This window comes from Hypomesus transpacificus, chromosome 12 (genome assembly GCF_021917145.1).
Source record: "Hypomesus transpacificus isolate Combined female chromosome 12, fHypTra1, whole genome shotgun sequence".
NCBI lineage: Eukaryota > Metazoa > Chordata > Actinopteri > Osmeriformes > Osmeridae > Hypomesus > Hypomesus transpacificus.
Genome location: NC_061071.1, coordinates 6,427,449 through 6,448,992, shown reverse-complemented (window position 1 = coordinate 6,448,992; position 21,544 = coordinate 6,427,449). Strand labels below are relative to the sequence as shown.

General features: G+C 50.4%; 3 protein-coding genes across 6 annotated transcripts; all 3 read right to left on the bottom strand.

The window, feature by feature from the left end:
• Window positions 1-47: 47 nt before the first annotated feature.
• LOC124474427 (protein SON) lies at window positions 48-11,455 on the bottom strand. Its single transcript, XM_047030541.1, is given in 16 exon segments — window positions 48-836; window positions 980-1,095; window positions 1,326-1,391; window positions 1,559-1,706; window positions 4,150-4,266; window positions 5,470-5,580; window positions 5,999-6,286; window positions 7,124-7,261; window positions 7,707-8,101; window positions 8,866-8,905; window positions 8,908-9,198; window positions 9,200-10,221; window positions 10,338-10,384; window positions 10,488-10,662; window positions 10,748-10,815; window positions 11,359-11,455. Coding segments are annotated over 16 exon segments (3,288 nt in total). The 5' UTR covers window positions 11,436-11,455; the 3' UTR covers window positions 48-647.
• Window positions 11,456-11,936: 481 nt separating this feature from the next.
• Window positions 11,937-17,769, bottom strand: wu:fa56d06 (uncharacterized protein LOC795664 homolog). 4 transcript variants are annotated; one of them, XM_047030551.1, is made up of 14 exons: window positions 17,701-17,769; window positions 17,316-17,356; window positions 16,483-16,686; window positions 16,147-16,281; window positions 15,786-15,971; window positions 15,471-15,626; window positions 15,195-15,353; window positions 13,984-14,139; window positions 13,708-13,866; window positions 13,281-13,415; window positions 13,072-13,178; window positions 12,761-12,895; window positions 12,507-12,618; window positions 11,937-12,271 (listed from the first exon to the last, which is right to left on the bottom strand). In XM_047030551.1, the coding sequence occupies exons 2-14, from the start codon at window positions 17,353-17,355 to the stop codon at window positions 12,198-12,200; spliced, it is 1,758 nt and encodes a 585-aa protein (XP_046886507.1). In that variant the 5' UTR covers window position 17,356; window positions 17,701-17,769; the 3' UTR covers window positions 11,937-12,197. The 4 variants fall into 4 exon arrangements, with proteins under 4 accessions (XP_046886507.1, XP_046886509.1, XP_046886511.1 ...); XM_047030553.1 differs by lacking the exon at window positions 17,701-17,769 and adding an exon at window positions 17,554-17,646; XM_047030555.1 differs by lacking the exon at window positions 15,471-15,626 and having other exon boundaries at window positions 15,195-15,285; window positions 15,877-15,971.
• A 362-nt stretch (window positions 17,770-18,131) lies between these two features.
• On the bottom strand, window positions 18,132-21,418 carry si:dkeyp-117h8.4 (uncharacterized protein LOC572032 homolog). Its single transcript, XM_047030549.1, has 9 exons — window positions 21,183-21,418; window positions 20,928-21,006; window positions 20,775-20,818; window positions 20,655-20,685; window positions 20,519-20,544; window positions 20,347-20,434; window positions 18,701-20,232; window positions 18,549-18,585; window positions 18,132-18,450 (listed from the first exon to the last, which is right to left on the bottom strand). Exons 1-9 carry the CDS (start codon window positions 21,252-21,254, stop codon window positions 18,365-18,367), a joined length of 1,995 nt encoding a protein of 664 aa, XP_046886505.1. The 5' UTR covers window positions 21,255-21,418; the 3' UTR covers window positions 18,132-18,364.
• Window positions 21,419-21,544: the final 126 nt, after the last annotated feature.

The window sequence follows — 21,544 nt, the reverse complement described above, 5'->3', positions numbered from 1 at the left end:
ATTGTCCTCTTGGCGAAAGAGGAAGAATGAGCTGCTCACCGTCAAAAGGGATGGAATCTTTATCTTATTTAATATTTAACCAAGTAAAATCAACAAAAATACATCATGGTATCTTCTAGAAATGCAACCCTTCATGCTAGCCAGTTACACACGCACTCTGCAGGCATCACAACTTCAGTAACCTACAACATGACATTTGCAAAGTGACAAAACTAGCCAGTTGGTGAAAGCCCAACACGAAACAAAAAGAATCAAACAAATACTTCACATGGTTATGTTTCATGATGTGAACAGTTTGGTCACGGGGCGTACATTCGGGGAGAGGGGGGTGTTGTGGGGGAATGCTTTTAAAACGGAATCCACGACCAGTATAAACCCCACCGTCTTCTAAAACACCATGCAAATGTTTGTCATAGAAACTCTCCGGTCAGTCAATTTCAGTTCTGTTCAGGAGAAATCATGTTTGACCCGGTATAGAAACGCAGCATGTCGTGTGTGTGTGTGTGTGTGTAAAGAGTGTGTGTGTGTGTAAAGAGTGTGTGTGTAGGTTTATCTTTTTCTGTATGTATTTTTTATGTTTGCAGTGTGTGTACCTGTATATATGTGTGTCCAATGATGCTGTGAATATCCGTGTGTGTGTGTGTGTGTTATACAGTGGAGGAGGAGAACAGGGGGCCGGTGGTGGCAGCGGTGAACACGGGTCCTGTGTAGAGGCCCGGCCCGTCGACAGGCACCTCCCCCAGGGCCTGCAGGGCCACTGTAGCAGCCATGGCCTTGGCATGCTTCTTATTGGGACTGGCTGACTGGGGCTGGTAGTCTCCTCCATTCACAACCACCTGAGACACACACACAAACACACCAGACACACACACACACCAGACACACACACACACGAAAAGGGGTTGGGGCAAAGTTGCATGAAGAAAAAAAACGACGTATCCAGCCATCAAGTGTGCCTTCGTCCTTTTCAAACACGCACCTTGAAGAGGAAGTTCTTGCGGTGGTCGGGGCCACTGTGATGGACCATGACAAACTCAGGGGGGGTCCACCTCTTCTTGTTACACAGCTCCATCAGAGCTGAGACCGGGTGCTTCCCTGAGGGGAGGATGGGAAGGGGGAGCGACCGTCAACTCTTTTCCCCTTTCTGCTGTGCTTCACACGCTACCTCTCTAGACCGCTACACAGACACCCGACCCCTAGTTTGTCTAACACCACACACATCTACCCAGCACAGACCCCCCCCCCACCGTCATACGGCAGTGTTATCTGTGGCTACCCTTTTTAACAGCACCAATGGAGACGTGTGTGTGTGTGTGTGGCCTCACCCAGCATGTCCTTGGTCACGACCAGGCCGCCAGACTTCTGAGGCTTCTCCCCTTCAGCCACCAGACCTACAAAACACACGCACACCACCCCCCCCGGAGATTTAGCTCCATCACCTTCATCATCATCATCATCCTCCTCCTCATCATGTTGGCTCCAGTCAGTGAGAGCTGGGCTGATTGGACGAGCAACGCCCTTCAGCGCTGGCTGGTCCCTCCCTCCTTCGCCCGCTCACCTTTCCGGTCGATCTTGAAGTCGATGACGATGGGCTCGACGGTGCCCTCCCGGTTGCGGCCCAGTCCCTCCCCCGTCCGCCAGCCCATCTTCCTCATGAGGAACTCCCCCACGCCTCCAGAGACCGGGGCCGCACGGAGGAACTGGTCCTGGGAGGAGGGAGGGAGAGGGGGGGGAGAGAGAGGGAGGGAGCAGTTGGAGGGGTGGCCACAGGAGGAGGGAGGAGAAGACAGGAGAGAAGAGAGGCAGACGGGGCAGGAGAGGAGACAGTTAGCTTCCCTCCTCCAGACACACCCCTATACCCAGCTGGCTCATCCAGACACACGGGCAGAGCTAGGCACCACACACACACACACACTTTTCAGAGCATGTTTACATGCCTTATATCAAACAGTGAGAGTAAGGGATGGCTGCAGTTAAGTTAAGATGTAAACTAGACACGGGGTTTCTCAGAAAGCAGTGTCAACCCCTTACAGTTTCAAACCCCGCACACAAGCACACACTCACACACAAGCACACACTCACACACACACGCGCGCACAAGACACACACACGCAGGGTTGAAAGGGACTTGGTCCTCCACACTGTACCACACACATCTGTAAGACGGTGATTTGCTTTAACACTTCATTCATTGACTCTCTCTCTCTCTCACACACACACACACACACACACTTACAGTTAGCAGTAGAAGGAAGGGATCTGTGTGGCGTACGTACCTAGCCCCCCATCCCCCGGCCGAGCATCAGGCAGCTTTAGAGAGGGGGCCTGACTGTGACCGTGGCAACAAGGACAGCTACAAGGACTGACCCTGAAACGAGTGTCCATAGAGAGAGGTGAAAGTTCACAGGCCGCCCCTGTGAACCTCCACCTCCCTCTCTCACCCCCCCCCCCCCTCCTCCCGACCCCTCCCCACCCTCCCACCTGCCTGCCTGTGCACATGGCAACTACCCCTCCGAAGCACACACACCCACAAACAAACAGTCAGGTTGGCAGGCACACTAAGCCCCTCCCCCCACCTCCCCTCCCTCCCCCTCCCCCACCCACCGTCAAGTTCTAAACATGCCTCGGCCCGATCCAAGCGCGTGAATAACTCTAGGTGTCCTGTGATAAACTGAAATCGACCGGGCAGTGGAAAATAATACCGTGAGCGTTCTCTCCTTTCGTGATGTAACCGTTGGCAACTTGAGCAGTGGGACATTCCATATGGTTAATATAGTACAGAGGGATTTGAAGGACCAACTCCTCCTGTCGGGAGTGTAGAAAGGTTGTGTGTGTGTGTGTGTGTGTGGGGGGGGGATCTTCTTCTCGCATGTCTGTATGTTTACACAGCAGCATTTGGTTGCACACACACACACACACAGGGACATCAAAGTCCCTTAACTATTCGAGGGGACGTTACGTGTGTGTGTGTGTCTGCCTTGACCTGTTCTGTTGGGGTATGTGTGACATGAGATCCATCATACATCCAACACGCTGTATCAGCTTAGTGTTCATGACACGGAGGTTCAAGGAGAGGAGGCAGCCATTGGACAGTATAAAGACCGTGCCAACCTTGTGAGTATATGTGTGTGTGTGAAGGTCTATCTGGTCTATCTTCTCTCGAACCCTGGGATATCCTCGCGGCGTCGAATTCGACCCGTGGCTAGATTCTGACGGGAGCCAAGCATCCATTCCTCCCCCTACTCTGGCGCCCGAGGGAAGGGAAGAAGGGAGCAAGACAGGCAGGAAATGGCAAATCTTCCGGAGGGTTCTAAGCACCCCTTTGTCCTGAGGTGAAGGTAGGGAGAGAGGAGGGGGGAGGGGGGGGAGGGACTGCACACTTACTTCCATCCATCACTTCTCTTCCTCCCCTCCCCCCCTCTTTCCTGTTATTTTGCGCTCCAAGGCCCCCTAATCCTCAGGGGCTTCCTGTCAGCAGGCAGACTAGACCGCCCCCTAGTGGCTGGGAGCCCAAACTGCACTTGCACCTGCTTTGGTAAGAAGGTAACATGTGAGTCGTCTGCATCACTGCCCGCTGAGGTGTACCCACTTCACGACGACCGTGTGTGTGTGTGTGTGTGTGTGTGTGTGTGTGTGTGTGTGTGGAGGGAGTGGGGATGCCCTGATGGGTGATTAACAATACATGGACAGCTGGATTCGAGTGAATGTTGATTCAACTCAAACAAGCGTGATTCCTCTCTGACGCATACAGACACACACACACGACAAAACAAACAGGCAAACGCACACAGTCACACACACAAACAAACACATGCACACAAAACGTCAGCACATCAGAGGGTTTTCCAGATAGCAGGTGGAATGACGTAATCCTGTTATCTAACCCCTGCCGTCCAACTGAGGAAGGGGGGGGTGCACTATCCTTCACCACAGACAGCCAAGCTACGTTTCACTCCAGCGTTGACGAGGCTGCTCCAGGTCGCTCTAGCTCTGGTGACTGGGGGCTGGATTTAAGACGGTGTGTGTTCAGAGATGAAGTGGGTACACCCGTTGGCATTGGCGATGCAGACGTCAGAAGCACGGGGTTGGTGGGGGGCGGGGTGTGTGTGTAGGGAGGTAGGCAGGTGGATGGAAGCGTGTGTGCGGTACCTTTTTGATCCAGGCTTGAGGGCCGCTGTTGGACAGCTCCTCTGAACTCAGCACCTGGGCTCCTGTCGTTCCGGTGAACAGACCTGGGATGGTGTTAGACTGGGCCCAGGCATCCACCTGGAGGGAGGGAGGGAGGAGAGAAAGTTGAGAGACACACCACGATCCCCTACTGCTGTGCACAACCCTGGTCGGGTTGTGGTAGTGACGGGCTGGGTGGAAGGGGTGATAGTGACATGCTGGGTGGAGAGTATGGTAGTGAAAGGCTGGATAGAGGGGGTGGTAGAGACTGGAGCCCGACCGATTTATCGGCGGGCCGATATTATTGGCCGATATTAGGCATTTTCCAAACTATCGGTATCGGCATTTATAATGGATGATATTTGTATTTATTTATTATGCCTTCACAATACAAACAAACAAACAATGTACAAAATCAAGGTTCCTAATAGCTGATAAAAAAAAAAAAAAAACGGACGAAACACCCTTCAACCATGTTCTGAGTGTTTGCGTTGCATAGTTTGTCCACCAGAGGTCACTCTACAACGTCCCTGATGGCAACACGTTAGAACGCCACAACCAGCTGATCCAGCCAGAGTCGGGCAGAGTGTTAAGGAAATCTGTTTGTTTTGTTTCACGTTTCTGGATTATTATTTTTATATATATCGGCCGATATCGGAATATCTGATTTTCAAATGATCAAATATTTGTATTGGTATCGGCCTCAAAAATCTTTTATCGGTCGGGCTCTAGTAGAGACATGCTGGGTGGAGGGGGGTGACATGCTGGGTGGGTGGAGGGGGTTACAGGCTGGGTGGGTGGAGGGGGTGACATGCTGGGTGGGTGGAGGGGGTTACAGGCTGGGTGGAGGGGGGTGACAGCCTGGGTGGGTGGAGGGGGTTACAGGCTGGGTGGAGGGGGTGACAGGCTGGGTGGGTGGAGGGGGTTACAGGCTGGGTGGAGTGGGTGACAGGCTGGGTGGGTGGAGGGGGTTACAGGCTGGGTGGAGGGGGTGACAGCCTGGGTGGGTGGAGGGGGTTACAGGCTGGGTGGAGGGGGTGACAGGCTGGGTGGAGGGGGGTGACAGGCTGGGTGGAGTGGGTGACAGGCTGGGTGGGTGGAGGGGGTTACAGGCTGGGTGGGTGGAGGGGGTTACAGGCTGGGTGGAGGGGGGTGACAGCCTGGGTGGGTGGAGGGGGTGGTGGTGACAGGCTGGGTGGAGGGGGTGGTGGTGAAAGGCTGGGTGGGTGGAGGGGGTGGTGGTGACAGGCTGGGTGGGTGGAGGGGGTGGTGGTGACAGGCTGGGTGGAGGGGGTGGTGTACCTGCTCCTGGGCTCTGGTCAGCATGCACATGGCGTTGACGTCGTACGGGTTCTCAGCCAGACGCCTCTGGGCCTTTATCCTCTCACTGACCGCCTGGGTGATATCCACTGGCTGGTGGGACACACACACACACATCATATACACACACACACATCATATACACACACACACATCATATACACACACACACACATCATATACACACACACACACATCATATACACACACACACACATCATATACACACACACACACATCATATACACACACACACACATCATATACACACACACACATCATATACACACACACACACATCATATACACACACACACACATCATATACACACACACACATCATATACACACACACACACACACACATCATATACACACACACACACACATCATATACACACACACACATCATATACACACACACACACATCATATACACACACACACGAAAACACCAAGATGAATACACTGACAAATCACACACAGACACACACACACACGCGGTACGGACCTGCAGGGGCGGCTCCGGGAACACGCTGTCGCCGTCCAACACGGGCTTCACCACCAGCGGCACGCCCGACGCCGCCTCGCCCGACGACGCCGCCTTGGCCACCACGGCGGCGGCCTTGACGGCGGCCAGAGCCTTGGCCTTCTCCACGCCCTTCTTCTCCACGGGGACCCACTCGCCGTACGCGCCCTCGCCCTCCTTCTTCCGGTGCTGGGAGCCCGACGACACGGGGAACTCCTTGGCGTAGGCCGCGTCGCTCCGCACGCCGACCGCCGGACGCACAGAAGCGTTCTGGTGGTGGTGGTGGGGGGGGGGAGGGGGTGAGGGGGAGGCAGAGGGGATGGGGTTACTGTAAAAGTTGGGGGAGGAAGTGAAGTCAAAATTATAATAAATGCCTATACCGGGAGATAGACCATTGCTGGTCTGGTTGTGAGATCCCAGGACACGGTTTTGAGTGGTGATGAGAACAGCGGGCGGGGGGGGAGGGGGCAACATGGCACACCCCCTTCAGTAACACCACCCTTGTAGCATTTCAAAAACCCAGCCTGTTTCCAGCTTCTCCTTCATACTGAACATTCTCCTCGTGTTGATGCCCGGTTGGTTCCGTTCCAGAATTTGGACCAGATGGTCGAGCCATCAGCCAGGTCATTTCCAGAGCCGCTTCCCTCGCACCGTACGACAGAGGGGGGTACGTTAGAATGTGATGAATGGGTGGTAGTCGGGGCAACACAGTTCAGACTCTCGTAGTCAGCTGTAGTTCACCTCAACATGCCTATACGGGCTCTGGAGCTCTTAATGCCCTTGCCGCTGAGTGTGACATTTTCGTCTATGCGTTTTTTCGCAATCGTCAGCCTCTACATTCGATGGCTCTGAATTGCCAAAAAAACTATCAAAATGCTGACTGTGGATGCAAGAAAACGCAGAAAATCGAACCCGGACATAATGTGAAGACGTATTTGTTTGTTTTTTTACATGCAAAGATTTCTGACACAAATTTCGGGCTCAGTGTGCAATGGCCTTTACATTTACACAAAATGAGGGGGGGGGGGGGGGGGGAAGTGAGAGAGAAAGAAAGAGAGATAAAGAGAGAGAGGGAGAAAAAGAGCAATACAGGAGCCTCCAGCTTACATTGATGCTGAAGGAGATGCCTTTGACCTCCCTCAGGGCGCCTCCTCCAAACGGCTTCCCTCCCTCCTCCTCCTCGTCAGAGTGGTGAGGCTGGGCCACGGCCAGCTCTCCTTTACTCTCCACGATCTTCTTACATTTCTACACACACGCGCACACACACAGGGCTTTCACCGTCAACACTAGCGGTCCATAAGTATTTCGATTTTTCATTTGGAAGAGCAAAATACTTGGATTTTCATTTTTTATATACAATACATTTTCAGATCCCTCACAATTGCATCATCAGGAATGTCAGAGAAATAGTTTGCGCAACAGAGAGAGCAGGAGAGAGCACGAGGGTGCAAGAGACGAGGAGAGAGAGAGTGCAAGAGACGAGGAGAGAGAGAGAGCAAGAGAGAGCACGAGGGTGCAAGAGACGAGGAGAGAGAGAGAGCAAGAGAGAGCACGAGGGTGCAAGAGACAAGGAGAGAGAGCAAGAGAGCGCACAAGGGTGCAAGAAACAAGGAGAGCGAGAGAAGGAGAGAGAAAGAGAATAAAGAGAGCATAAGCTGCGAGTGCGACGAGACCCAGAGAGATCTCTTACGTCCGTGAACTCTTTAATGCTGATGATGTTGGCCTGCTTGGACACTTTCCTCTTCGCCTCCTCGATGGCGGCCATGTTGGGCTGCGGGGGCCCCGGGGGGGGCTTGTTGGTGATGGAGGGCAGGGGGGCCATCTGGGGCATGCTGGATAAGGCCCCCCTGCTGGATAAGGCCCCCATGCTGGACAGGGCGGCTGTCATGGTGGCGGCGGTCATGCTCGCCATGGCGGCGTTCATGGCCATGGCGGGCAGGTTCAGGTTCAGGGGCAGGTTCAGGGGCAGGTTCAGGGGCAGCTGGACCAGTGCTTTGGGGCGCAGGCTGTCGGGGATGGGCATCCCCGCCTTGGCACACATGGCGGCCGCGTTGGCCTTGGCGATCTCCAGCAGCTGGTCTTTATCTGAGAGGGAGAGAGGGAGAGAGGGAGGGAGAGAGAGAGAGAGAGAGAGAGAGAGAGAGAGAGAGAGAGAGGAGAGGGAGAGAGAGACAGAGAGAGAGAGGGAGAGAGGGAGAGAGAGGGAGAGAGAGAGAGACAGAGAGAGAGGGAGAGAGGGAGAGAGAGAGGGAGAGAGAGAGAGAGAGAGAGAGAGAGAGAGAGGGAGAGAGAGAGAGAGAGGGAGAGACAGAGAGAGAGAGGGAGAGAGGGAGAGAGAGAGAGAGAGAGAGAGAGAGAGAGAGAGAGAGAGAGAGAGAGAGAGAGAGAGAGAGAGAGAGAGGGAGAGGGAGAGAGAGAGAGAGAGAGAGAGAGAGAGAGAGAGAGAGAGAGAGAGAGAGAGAGGGGGGAGGGGAGAGAGAGAGACAGAGAGAGAGAGGGAGAGAGGGAGAGAGAGAGAGAGAGAGAGAGGGGAGAGGGGGAGAGAGAGACAGAGAGAGAGAGGGAGAGAGGGAGAGAGAGAGAGAGAGAGAGAGAGAGAGAGAGAGAGAGAGAGGGAGAGAGAGAGGGAGAGACAGAGAGAGAGAGGGAGAGAGAGAGAGAGAGAGAGAGAGAGAGGGGGAGGGGGAGAGAGAGAGAAAATAAGAAAAAAAACGTGTTAGGAAAAAGTATTTCTAAAGTGTTACTGCTTTGCATAGTGTTCACGTTCGTTTCGCTCTCATCCGTGATGCTCCGATAGCCCTTCAAATAGACCTCGAAAACAACAGATGACACATCAGCTCATCTCTTACCGAGCTCTGTGAGGCGCGAGGGGCTCTTGCTGGCGCTGCGCTGCGCGCGCGCGCCGGGGACCTCTTCTTGCGGAGGATGAGCACGGGGGAGTGGCTCGGCTCGCGCTTCCAGCGGTCCCTCTGGCTCAGGGTGTTGCCGGCGAACGTGCCCCTCCGCCTACGGGAGCCCGAACGCGACCTGGACCTCCTCGATCTCCTGCCGGCCGACCGGGACCGCGACTGTTTCCTCTTGGGGGATCGCGACCGCTTGGTCCGTCCCCGGGACCGGGACCGCGACGCGCGCTTCCTGTGAGACGGGGTCCTGGATTTGGACTTCCTCCTGCGGCTCTTCTTGGCGGCGGGCTTGTCTTCGGCCTTCCGAGCGGGCTTGTGTCCGTCCCCGGGGGCATGTTGGTGGTTGGGCTGCGGGGAGCCGGTCTCTCCGGTCCCCCCCTGCAGACGACGCCGCTTCAGTAGAGGGGGCCTGTGGCAGGGTGTCGGAGGGGCCCTCCGAGGCCTCCGGTTCAGCCGTCTCGTGGAGTGGCTGCTGAGGGTCCGAGGACGACGGGGCTAAAGGCACCTCTGGGGGAACGGGGCACTTCGGAGGAGACCCGGGAGGTTCCGAGGCCTGCGGCGCCGAGAGCGCCGCCTCTCCCTTGACCTCCAACAGAGGCACCGGTTTCCACGCTCCCGAGTTCGTCGCCGCCTCCTGCAAGCTGCTTGCGCCAGGCAGGGCCGAAGGCTCGGCAGGAACCGGAAGGTTCTGGGGTCCATCCGCAGGCTCGCACACGGAGACGACCTCTTTAACCACGGCCGCGTCCTCCTCGGCTGGCGGTCCTTCTTTAGGTTTGGAGCTGGTCTCTCGGGACGTGGAACGGTGGCGTCTCGACGGAGACGTCGACCTGGATTTCGTTCGCCTCCTCCTGGTTCTGGACCTGGAGCGATACGGCGACCTGGACTTCCTGTCCCTCCTCAGAACCACGACAGACCTGGAGCGGGTTCTCCTGGACCTCCGGGCAGACCTGGAGCGCGAGCGGTGGCGAGACCTGGACCGTGACCTGCTTCTGGACCTCCTGCTCCTGTGCCCCGACTTGGAATCGGACCGCGGGCGGCGTTGGGCCGAGCGGGACCCGGAGCGGGACCTACGCCTGCTGTCTCTGCCCGTGTCTTTGGGGACGATGTCGGGCAGATCCTGCGACCCGCCGTTGGCCGACGGGTCCTTCCCGTCCCGGCGCTCCGGCTCCCCGGCTCCAGGCTCCGCCTCCGACTCGGTCGAGCTCCCCGTCTTGTCATCGTCCTTCCTGTGTTGTTTCTTCTTCTTCTTCTTCTTCTTGGACGAGTGGCGCTTACGCCGTTTGGATTTCTCGTCGTCTTCCCCTGCGAGATGGGAAAAAACATCAGAGGGTCACGGGGGGATCTTTAAAAAAGAAATAATAATAAGTTTGCACAAGCCCCAGTGTGAGAGACGGGGTCTGAAAAGGTTCAAAGTTCACCGGTCTGCGGGTCTTTCAGTTTGTCCGACTGCTGCTCTCGTCCGTTGCTAGAAAACAAGGGACGCGAAAAGGATAACCCCGGTTAGCTTTGTTCCGTATGCCGACAAGCCCTTTAAACAACAGAGATGCTAGGTGAAACCTGTTTCTCACCTGTCCCCATGTTGAGTGGCCCCATCAGAATCCACGGCTGACTCGGAGCTGCTGTCCCTCTCTTCCTTCCGCCTCTTCTTCTTCTTTTTGCTCTTGTGTTTTTTGTGCTTCTTGTGCTTCTTGTGAAGGACGTCCCCTTCTTCCTTGTTGCTGACCACAGAAGCGTCTTCTTGATCTGACCATGGACATAAAGGTGTTAGGTTAATCTCGTGGTGTTATATGCGATACGGTTGTTTATTTTGACTCATTAACAATACAACCTTGTGGTATCGTTCCTGTTGCTCCTTCTGTAGTTACTTGCCCATTGCTTTGCGGGTCATCAGTTGGACTAGAGAAGAACAGTCATTATGCAGTTGTACAATGAATTACACGTATCTAATAAACAACGAGATAGCTAACCAGTTACCAACCATTTAGTCTCACAGATGTACGAACTTCTGTGTACTGAGATAACCAAAAAATTACAACAAATCGTGCTAAGTCAGTGAATCATACATTTAGGATAGCCTAACTAAACCTCTAGGCAGGCAATAAATAAATGCCAGGGTTAGCTAAAGGCAATGTCAAACTAAGCCATGAACGACAAGTTAGATAGCTGTGTCATATAATGTCATTATTTTGACTATACGACCAAGCAAAACAGTTACCTACAGTACGTGATAATGCTAATGTCAGCTTGCTACAGTACAGACAAGATACTAACTCTCGCTAGTGCTAGTAGCTCTAGCTGGTCGAACTACGCGTTGTTGTTGTCCAGAGACTGAGATATTTAGTTATTGTTTAGCAACCTGTTAAGTATGTCTGAATGGATGTTTCCGTTATTAGGGAGAACCACATTTGCTGGTCAAGTTAGAGCATTACACAAACACACCTGGTATCCTGACTTTCTTCGATTTCTTTTATCTTATTTACAACGAAGTCGCGGAAGATTTGTTCTATGGCCGCCATGTTTCAGCGTGTATTTCCAGTCCTCCAGTATCCCAGCATTCACTGCGCATGGTTGCCATGCCAATAGTAGGGGAGTTGGGTAATGTAGTCGTATTGCCAAAAACCCTATCCACGGTAACGTAGTTGATAAACCAGCAAGGGCCGGGTTTCCCAGATTCGTTAAGAAGCTCTTAACGCTAAGATCTTCTTAAGAACGTTCTAACAGCACTCTAAACGCTCTTAGAACGTTCCAAACAAGCTCTTAGCGTTAAGAGCTTCTTAACGAATCTGGGAAACCCGGCCAAGGACTGGTCTCCAACACAAAAATCCCAATAAAGCATCCTACTTATAATGTAGACAAATTGAATGGCTATGACAGCATGACTGCAGGTTACTTCAGGAACTTGTCTTGCTGCGCATACTCACGAATGTTAATGTCATACTAGTAAGCATGAATTAACTACAAATCATGACACTTTCACCAAAATAGGAGTCATTATAACAGAGACATATCATTCATAGTTTTTTTTTTTTAAGAGTTTTATTTCCGTGACAAAGTTGAAGCTGAGTAGGACCATGTCTAATTACATGAAGATTTACTAGACAGGATTGAAACAGTTGTTACTCATCCAAAGAAGTAAAAATAAGGGACAAAACATTTGGAAATAGAATCAATATAACTCAATAACACAATGTTCCCTGTTCCACATTTCAGAGGTTATAAAACTGATTTGGAATGCTTCATGTTGTCTGGTATTTTTGCAGGATTTCTTGTGTAGGTATTTATGCTGCCACGGGATAAGAGCAAATGGACGCTCTCTTCAACTGACAGTCCACAGATGTCCACCAACTCTCATCTGTGTGTGTGTGTGTGTGTGTGAGTGAGTGTGTGAGTGTGTGTGAGAGAGAGAGAGAGAGAGAGAGAGAGAGAGAGAGAGAGAGAGAGGGAGAGTAAGGGGGAGGCAAAAAAAGAAAAAGGAAATGTTACTGAAACAGAAAAGGTTGAGTAGAAAAATATCTCACGGTAAAGGTCATTCACAAATCACATCATATTGTCATATCAATCATATCAAACTGTGGAGAGCGTCTCACCAACTCTGAACATCTCCACGCAAGCCGTCTTGTCTCTCAGTGTGTTTAGGTGGCCAGGCATCCAGTCAGTGTAATCCCAGGCGGACCCATCAGTCCATTCATACTTCTGGTCCTGATGATGTCACACACACACACAAGCTCTAACCCTCTGAGGCATCTACAATGGCTATACCGTGTGAACTGTGTCAGAACTGTTTTTATATTGCAACATGATATGGCAGGTTACAAGTGAAGGTCAAAGGGGAAATGCTGACCTTGCCAACTCCGCCCAGCCAAGTCAAAACAGGGCTGTTGCTGGTCTTGGTCACCATGGACACCAAGCGAGAGTGCAGGTCACTGTTGGTAATGGAGGCCAGGTTCCCAAGACGGCTGACAACTCTGCATGAGGCCTGGAACACACACCAACAAGTCAGCATGATTTGTTGTTGTGTTTCAGTGAAAAAGGCTTTAAAGCCTATGTGTCTTATACATATATATCATATATAATTTGCAGCTTTGTAGCTATACTTCAAAATACTTTCATGGAGACCCTTCATGTGCTGATGACTGTGTGGTAGGCATTCACCTCTGCTTGGCTGAAGGTCATTGGAGTTGGATTGAAGTGGTAGCAGCGGCCATTAATGACCTCTCCAACACACTCTGTGTCTAACTGATCTTGAACTCTGGAGACATCTGAAACAGAAAATGTTTTGTTTGTCAATAGAAATTCATACAGTTGGCTTTCTCCATTTTTGGATGTTGTTTTGGTTTGAGTTTTTACCCACACACACTCACCCTGCGGCTCCATTATGAAGTTCCTCTCCATCTCTCCGACTTCCTGGAGGATGTGTCCTGTCCTTGTGTCCACCAGTGTGGCCCGGGAGTTCTCCGTGCCCTGTCTGAACAAGTCCCTGTAGGGAGGAACATACACTGGGGAGAGAGACAGAGAGAGAGAGAGAGACAGAGAGAGAGAGACAGAGAGAGAGAAAGAGAGAGAGAAAGAGAGAGACAGAGAGAGAGAAAGAGAGAGGGAGAGAGAGACAGGGAGAAAGAAAAAAGGATGGAGGGAACGTAAGAAACCAAGCAATAGGGGGTAAGATCATGACACAATAGACCAGGGCTCTCAGAATCAGATGTGCTAGATTAGCGTTGAAGCAAAAACCTGCAGGCAGCCCAACAGGAACAAGGTTGAAGACCCCTGCTGAATAGACAGTATACCTACCCTTCCCCACCCTCCTCTCCATCTCACTGATGTGCTCCTTCAGCAGGCCACTGTTCAGGTCCATCAGGAAGCGTCTGGAAGGTTCTGTGCCCTGTCTGCGCTGCTCCACGGGGACACTGGGAACCTCAGCCACCACCTCAGACCATTCCGTCTGCACATCTGTAGTAGACAGGGTCAGACAAGGTCATTTGCTATGGGCTAACATAAATATGGGTAAATATACATGGTCAAACACACTACAAACAGATGACTCTCCAATGCAAACATGGTTCACACCTGGCTGAGTGTTCCTCTCCATCTCTCCGACAAGCTTCATGTTCCTCTCCATCTCTCCGACTTCCTGGAGGATGTGTCCTGTCCTGGTGTCCACCAGTGTGGCCCGGGAGTTCTCCGTGCCCTGTCTGAACAAGCTCCTGTAGGGAGGAACATACACTGGAGAGAGACGAGGAGCGAGGGAGGACAGGAGAGAACAGGGGGATGGCGGAGAAAGAGAGGATGATATATAACTTTATTTGCAGATTCAAGGTCCAGATAGAAAAGTACACGTAACATATTACAAGAGGGGTAAACACAAACATAAATACATACAGACATACTGACTACCACATATTATATAAAGGGAACGTTCAAAACATATACATACATACAAACATACAAATAGCTATGCACAATAATTAAAACAGGAACAGATGCGTGTTCCAGTGTTTCCAGAGTTGGGAGGTATATCTGGTGTCACTAAGTACAGGGTTGGTTAAGGCGGTAAAAATTGAATTCTTTGACTGTTAATCGGCACATGAATGTGTCCATAAAATTCCTCATCACAGCATGGAAGGTGGGAACATTACTCGTCACAAACAAACGGCTAGCACTGGTCCATCTTGGATACTCCAACAGGATTCTAAGTGCATCATTGTATGCCACTTTAATCTTTTTTATGTTTGCTTTACTGTAGCTGAACCATAAGTGAGCTGTATACAGTTGAGTACAGTATGCTCTAAAAAGAGATGTTTTAGTTTCTTCAGTACACATATGAAATTTGCGTGCCAGCATGTTTCCTTGTCCATATCATTTACAGCACTGGCGCTGTATGTCATCATCGTCACAAAAATCATCCCTGAGGATGTGGCCAAGGTATTTTGCTTCAGCAACTATGTTTAGCTCTGGCCCTGACAAGTAAAAAGAGGAAAAGCATAGCTTCCTGTCCTCCTTAGTTCTGGCAATCATTACAACACTCTTTTTTCCATAGAATTTGATGTCACATTTAGTCCTTTTTTAGCAAACGCTCTTATCCAGAGCGACCTACAGTCATGCGACTGCGACTACAGATGTCATACTGTAGTCCATAGTTTGAGCAGACTCTAAGCAGTTGGACCATACCATAAGTTCCTTGTGATCAAGAAAGACATCATGGAAATCCCATTTGCCTCCCAAAAAACAACCAGCCAGAAAACTGAAATCACAGTTGCCTAAAAATATGGTTTACCTACCCTTCCCCACCCTCCTCTCCATCTCACTGATGTGCTCCTTCAGCAGGCCAGAGTTCAGGTCCATCAGGAAGCGTCTGGAAGGTTCTGTGCCCTGCCTGCGCTGCTCCACGGGGACACTGGGAACCTCAGCTACCACCTCGGACCATTTCGTCTGCACATCTGTAGTAGACAGGGTCAGACAAGGTCATCTGCTATGGGCTAACATAAATATGGGTAAATATACATGGTCAAACACACTACAAACAGATGACTCTCCAATGCAAACATGGTTCACACCTGGCTGAGTGTTCCTCTCCATCTCTCCGACAAGCTTCATGTTCCTCTCCATCTCTCCGACTTCCTGGAGGATGTGTCCTGTCCTGGTGTCCACCAGTGTGGCCCGGGAGTTCTCCGTGCCCTGTCTGAACAAGCTCCTGTAGGGAGGAACATACACTGGAGAGAGACGAGGAGCGAGGGAGGACAGGAGAGAACAGGGGGATGGCGAAGAAAGAGAGTATAAGAACTGACATCATAGAAATCCCATTTGTCCCCAAAAAACAACACCAACCAGTAAACTGAAATCTTGTTTTGCCTCTAATATGGTTTACGTACCCTTCCCCACCCTCCTCTCCATCTCACTGATGTGCTCCTTCAGCAGGCCAGAGTTCAGGTCCATCAGGAAGCGTCTGGAAGGTTCTGTGCCCTGCCTGCGCTGCTCCACGGGGACACTACGAGGCAGACTCACGCTCTCCCTCACCCAGCCTGACTCTGTCATCTTGGCTGGCTCCTCCACGGAGCCTAGAGAGGGCATCGTCAATAGCAGATCAATAGCTGTCCTACCATGGATTAGAGGGTGGAGATAGGTTGTCTATTCCAAGTGCTACAATTGCGTTGCCACTACTACACAGTACACGCTCACGCACACAACCACGCACACTCGCGGTGGTTCTACATCTGTGACATGCACACTCACCTGCAGAGTTCAAGATCAAGTTTGACTCTATGTCCCCGACCGCTTGGATGATGTTCCCGGTCTTTCTGTCCACTGGAGTGTGCGGAGAGTTCCGGATGCCCTGTCTGAGTAAGCCTATAGAGGGAGGCTCAAACACTGGGGAGGGAGAGAAGGAGAAGAGAAAAATATGGCCATTCAGAGCGTGGAGAATCGGAGTGTGTGTTCAAAGACCGTCACTGTGTTGTGAAGTTGTATATGTTGACAACAGTTGGGTGTGTAAGACACCCAACACCCAACTGTTAATGTGCGTAAAAGATGTGTAAATGTGGTCAGGCGCCGGTTGTGTATTGCTCTTACCATGCCCCACCCTCCTCTCCATCTCACTGGCGCGTTCCTTCAGCAGGCCAGTGTTCAGGTCTACCAGGAAGCGTCTGGAAGGTTCGGTGCCCTGTCTGCGGTGGTCATGGGCTGGGATTCTCCTGGGCAGATTCACTTGGTCATTGTGGACCATGCCTCTTGGTGGAGCTACAACGTCATCTCTCAAGGGGGCAGCACTGAGGCCTAACACAACATCGATCATCATATCAGCAAAGCTACACTGCGTACATTGGAAATTCTTTACAAACTAATTTTATTTCAGTTTTGCCTGACAAGAATATATAACCTCCTTAAAAACAAATGCTCAAACATCTTTTCATGAGTTCCCTCAATGTGAGACCATCTGTTTATGTATTCCATGCCAAAATGTGAAGCAAGACATTCTATACATTTCCGGAGGGAAGATATTTGACGTTTTTTTACTCTAATCCAGGCATTACGTGTCTTGGAAGCGTGGGAGTCCTCAGTAACAGAACATTCTGGCCCAGTATGTGCAGACTTCACAAACAAACACACTAACCTCGACCTTAGGATCCAATTAAGGCAAGTTATCAGATCATTCTGAAACGCAGCCACTACCCTATTTGTAAAATGATTAACCTATGTGCCAGACAACTATGGCCTAATTAATGATATGCTGTAAGAGCAAAGTTCATCATCATGGTCAAAGGCTACTTTATTCTTTTATTTTGCCATTTAAATGTAAAATAATTTAAAGTAATATTACTGACGCTGTGCATTATTTTCTAAAAACCGTCTGTGAAGTTGTCTCGTCATTTGATAAGGTAACAAACTACATGTCGAACTCTCACCTGACAATGCACAAAGGCACAAAAGCACCAAATTCAGCATCCTGTGAATAAGAGAATAAGTCGAAACAAGCTCATTTAATGAGTGGACACATGTGTTTACAGATCCACAAACTCAGCACTCACACGTAAATGCACAGATTCAATCAATCATCTGATTAAGGTATTTCATCATATTCAAACCTTTCTTGCATACAAGCACACACTCGACCGTCCTGTTTTAAATGAGGATTTTTCTCACCTAGATGTGGAAAGGTTAATGTAGCGACACCAGAACTGTCTTTCAGTGAAAATGAAACAACCTCTAGAGTTGCAGTGTCCTTAACCTATTACCCTTATCATGTCCTCAATCTGAAAAGATAATGTGCCATGTCACAGTGTGACTCACCTGGAATGGTGTTCTGCAGATAGAGGACTTCACGCTGAGACTCTGAAGCAGTCTGACGGCGGAACTAGCTGACTAGTCAGTAAGTATTCAGCCTCGCAGTAATAAAGTGGTGAGGGTGTTCAACTGTAAACGCCTACAACTGTAAACGCCTACAATGGCATTCAATAAATTAGTTACAAAAGCCTACCGTGCAATGTTATGACACTTGTGCTTCTACTTTGCCCCATAAGCACATACTAAAAATTGTCACTTTATAGCGTCTTCTCATCTTATCAATTAGTAAATATCTAAGCCTAAATTCATGCTGGTATAGGAAAATATGTCTTAAATGCTTAAAGAAAAGTTTGGCTCAGTCAAGTTCACAGGCTAGTATGGAGCTGTTTGGCTCCAATCCTTTTCAAATACCAGTATAACTTCAGTATTCTTCCCAATAATCGAGGACTTTACTTAACATTACATGTTTTATTAATATGCCCATGTCACATGAGAACTGAATATTGGAGTTTTTTTTATTGATATATTAAAAAAGATTACTTTTAAAAGTCCCACTTTAACCAAACCCTTCCCATATTGACTAAATTCATTTACAGAATATAAAGGAAGTAAAATATGAACTTCAAACATAGTAAGTAAGACTAGGAGAACATCGAAAGCATTGAGACGATTATTTATAGAGCAGTCTTCTTCTTGACAAACTGGACGAAAGCCTTGAGGGGCAGCCAGTCCATTCGGATGGTTCTGGTGACTGTCCTGCAAAGACAAAGGCTCAGGTTACCCTATTATGGTACTTGACTGTACAATCCACTTGAATATGCTCAGTGTCGACTCTTTCACCAAATCAAACCAACCTTGATATTGTCTGACAAATCTGTTGTACTCTTCTTTCTAAATAGGAAAGAGGACACCAGAACATCTAGTAAAAAAAAACTTTCAATTTCTAGGGCTATAACAGTTTTTTTTAAATGCTTATACAAAAAAAGTGAGATATTGTTTGGCTTACCAAAGCAGGAAGCTGCAGGCTGAACCTGGCCTCCCCAGCTCTCTTGCCTTGTCTCTCAGTCGAGGGGTGCGGTGCGGTGCGTGCCTGGCCCAGGGCAGGCTCCTTGTGGCTCCAGGCGACCGAGTCCAAGGAGGCCTCGGCGAGAGTGGACGACAGAAAACGACTGGTGCGATGCTGGATCCTCAACATGGCCTTCCTCTGGCGCAGAGACCCGGGGGAGTTCACAAAGCAGCCGTCCCTGGGACGTTTGGCCTGGGGAGACCGCTCCTGGTCCAGCTCCCTGTGGCGCTTCTTCAGGTGGTAGGGAGAGAGGGCCAGGGCGGCCAGTATGGAGGAGGACCGCCCCTCGCTCTCCACCTTCCTCTCACAGAAGCGGCAGTGAGGGTTGTGGAGAGGGGATTCCGCCCGGCAAATGAACCTGCGGTAGACTTTCCTAAACTCCTCGTCGAGCTGCTTCGGGGAGAGCCTCTGGCCGAGGGAGGGGGCCGAACAGTCCATGGAGAGGCGAGGCTGGAGCTGTTGTTGGCCAGGCCCGGGCCAAGGCGACTGGGAAGTGGGGAGCTTGGATTGGGTGAGCCTGCTGGGGTCCCCGGGGTAAAGACACCCGAGCGACGAGACAGGCCTCTGGAGAGAGCGGTGTGGTGACGCAGGGGCCGACAGGGGGCTTGGGGCGTGGCCGTAGGGAGACGCGTGACGGTGCCGTGTGAAGGGACTGTCTCTGGCGGGGGAGCCGTGGGCCCTGGAGCACTCTGGGGGGAAGGGTGCCGTGACGACCACGGGGCGTACAGCGGTTAATCTCTTATGAGAAGGGAGACTGGGCGGGGCCTCCCGGTTGGTAACGGGCCTCGCCGATTGTGTCCCGGAACTTCCTGCCTCGGGATAAGCAGACCTGGGGCTAAGCAAGACAGTACGCTCCTGTCTAGGGGGTGAGGAGGAGGAGGGAGGGGAGTCGGATATGGAGAACGTCTTGTTTAGTTCAGAGAACTCACGTGAAGATGAAGGCTCAGAGAAGTCCATCACCAGGATAGGGAGTCTTCTCTTCGACTCCCTCCCTCTGCTCGGGGACTTCCCCTCGGCGCGGCTATCCCAAAGGCGCTGGGGAGCGTGGACGCTCGCATCAGTCCCCTTGAGGTACGAAGACACGGGCTGGCTGGGGTTCAGAGGCCTTTTCTGAGGAGGAAAAGTCTGAGGGAAAGTGATTGTTTCGTTGAGGGCAGGCCTCGCGTTCCTGCGAACGGGTCCCAAGGTGGTGTCGGCGTCGTTCAGCTTTCTTCTGCCGGAGGACCACCTCATTTGGCGGTACTTGTTCAGGACTGAGCCCGCCGCGTCCGCCACCTGCTGGCGGCGCCAGGCCTTGCCGATTTTGCTGAGCATGCTGGGATACAGCTGCAGGAGAGTGCTGTTTTGGCTGCTCAGGCTCTCCTCCAGCTCCTTGTCCTGGTCTTCTGGCTGACCCTGGTCCCACAGCAGGCTGCCCTGGGTCTCGTTCAAGGGATTCTGGGTCCACTCAGTATCATCCAGCACAGACACACCTGCCAACGATACGGCACAACGTTGTCGTGGATATGCTACCGTATTAGCAACGTAGACCGTGATTTATAATAAATATGGTATTATTGTGATACTGTGAAATATTTTGGACTTGCCCTTAATGCGCTCTTTGTCGTCATCTTGGACTGATGAGTCATTAGTGTACACGGTGTTGTCATCCTGATCCTTGGTTGAGAAATCTATCTGTTTTGAAGCAAAGAACCAAAAAACACCGATGGTAATGGGATTTAAACATAAAATCTGTCATAGAATATCCGGGTACTTTACCTGACCAGCGTCAAAGGGGTTGTGCGCTGTGGAAAAACAATGACCCAAAAGGTTAGTTAGCCACACATAAGAGTGCTAAATGAAAATGAGACCCTTGACTGGGATTACAAAGTATTTGGAAATGGAGTAAGTATACCTCCTTGTGACAGTCCTGACGCTGCAGAACCCTGAAGAAGAGGCAGAGGAAACGTCATGCGAGTCCAGTGTAAGTGACTGGAAATGTTTGGTTTTAATCATGTTAGTCGCCCATACTGACCGTTGACAGTTCCCATTCTGATTGATCGATGTATGAAGCTCTCTCTTCGTAATCCCATGGAGGTGGTACATGATAAAAAAATGTATGTCAATCTGGATCACTAGCTAGCTGGTTAGCATAGTATAAGAACGTTTATGAAACCTTATACAGTACCTCGTTTTATTTGCAAACCTCTTGGCGACGACCTCAGGTCTATCTCCACGTCATTGTCACAGTCTTGCAGTTTTGAATACTATTACAAGAAAGCAGGGTTAGTGGCTAAATTGGCTAACATGAATGTGTTTGCTAACAGCAGTTTGAATTTCGCGCCATGTATTTTTTCTAAATGGCTAGATTAAGCTACCTAACTTGCAGTAAAGAATGACAAAACGTTCATTTGTTTGGACTTAGTAGGTACGCCACCATCACCTTTTCAATAATTTGCTCCAACGTGTTTTTGTAAATTTGAGCATTGATTTCAAAATGTTTGATATAATCCATTTTTAGCTTGTCTGAAGTCAACTTCTTATTCGTGGATTACAGAGGTTTTACGGCGGTCCGATTCAGTTTATTGGTGCATTACCGCCACCTTCTGCTCCGGAATGTGATCAGACCAGCTACAGCCTAATAATACAATCAAAATCCCTTCCAAAATATGGAAGCAAATCGTGACCAAAATTCAAATGAAAATGCATTTCCAGAAATGCATTTTCATTTTAAGAATGTGGCTGCATTATTTGACTCATAAATCAAATTAGTATTCAATCATCCTATTTGCATTTTCATTTTCT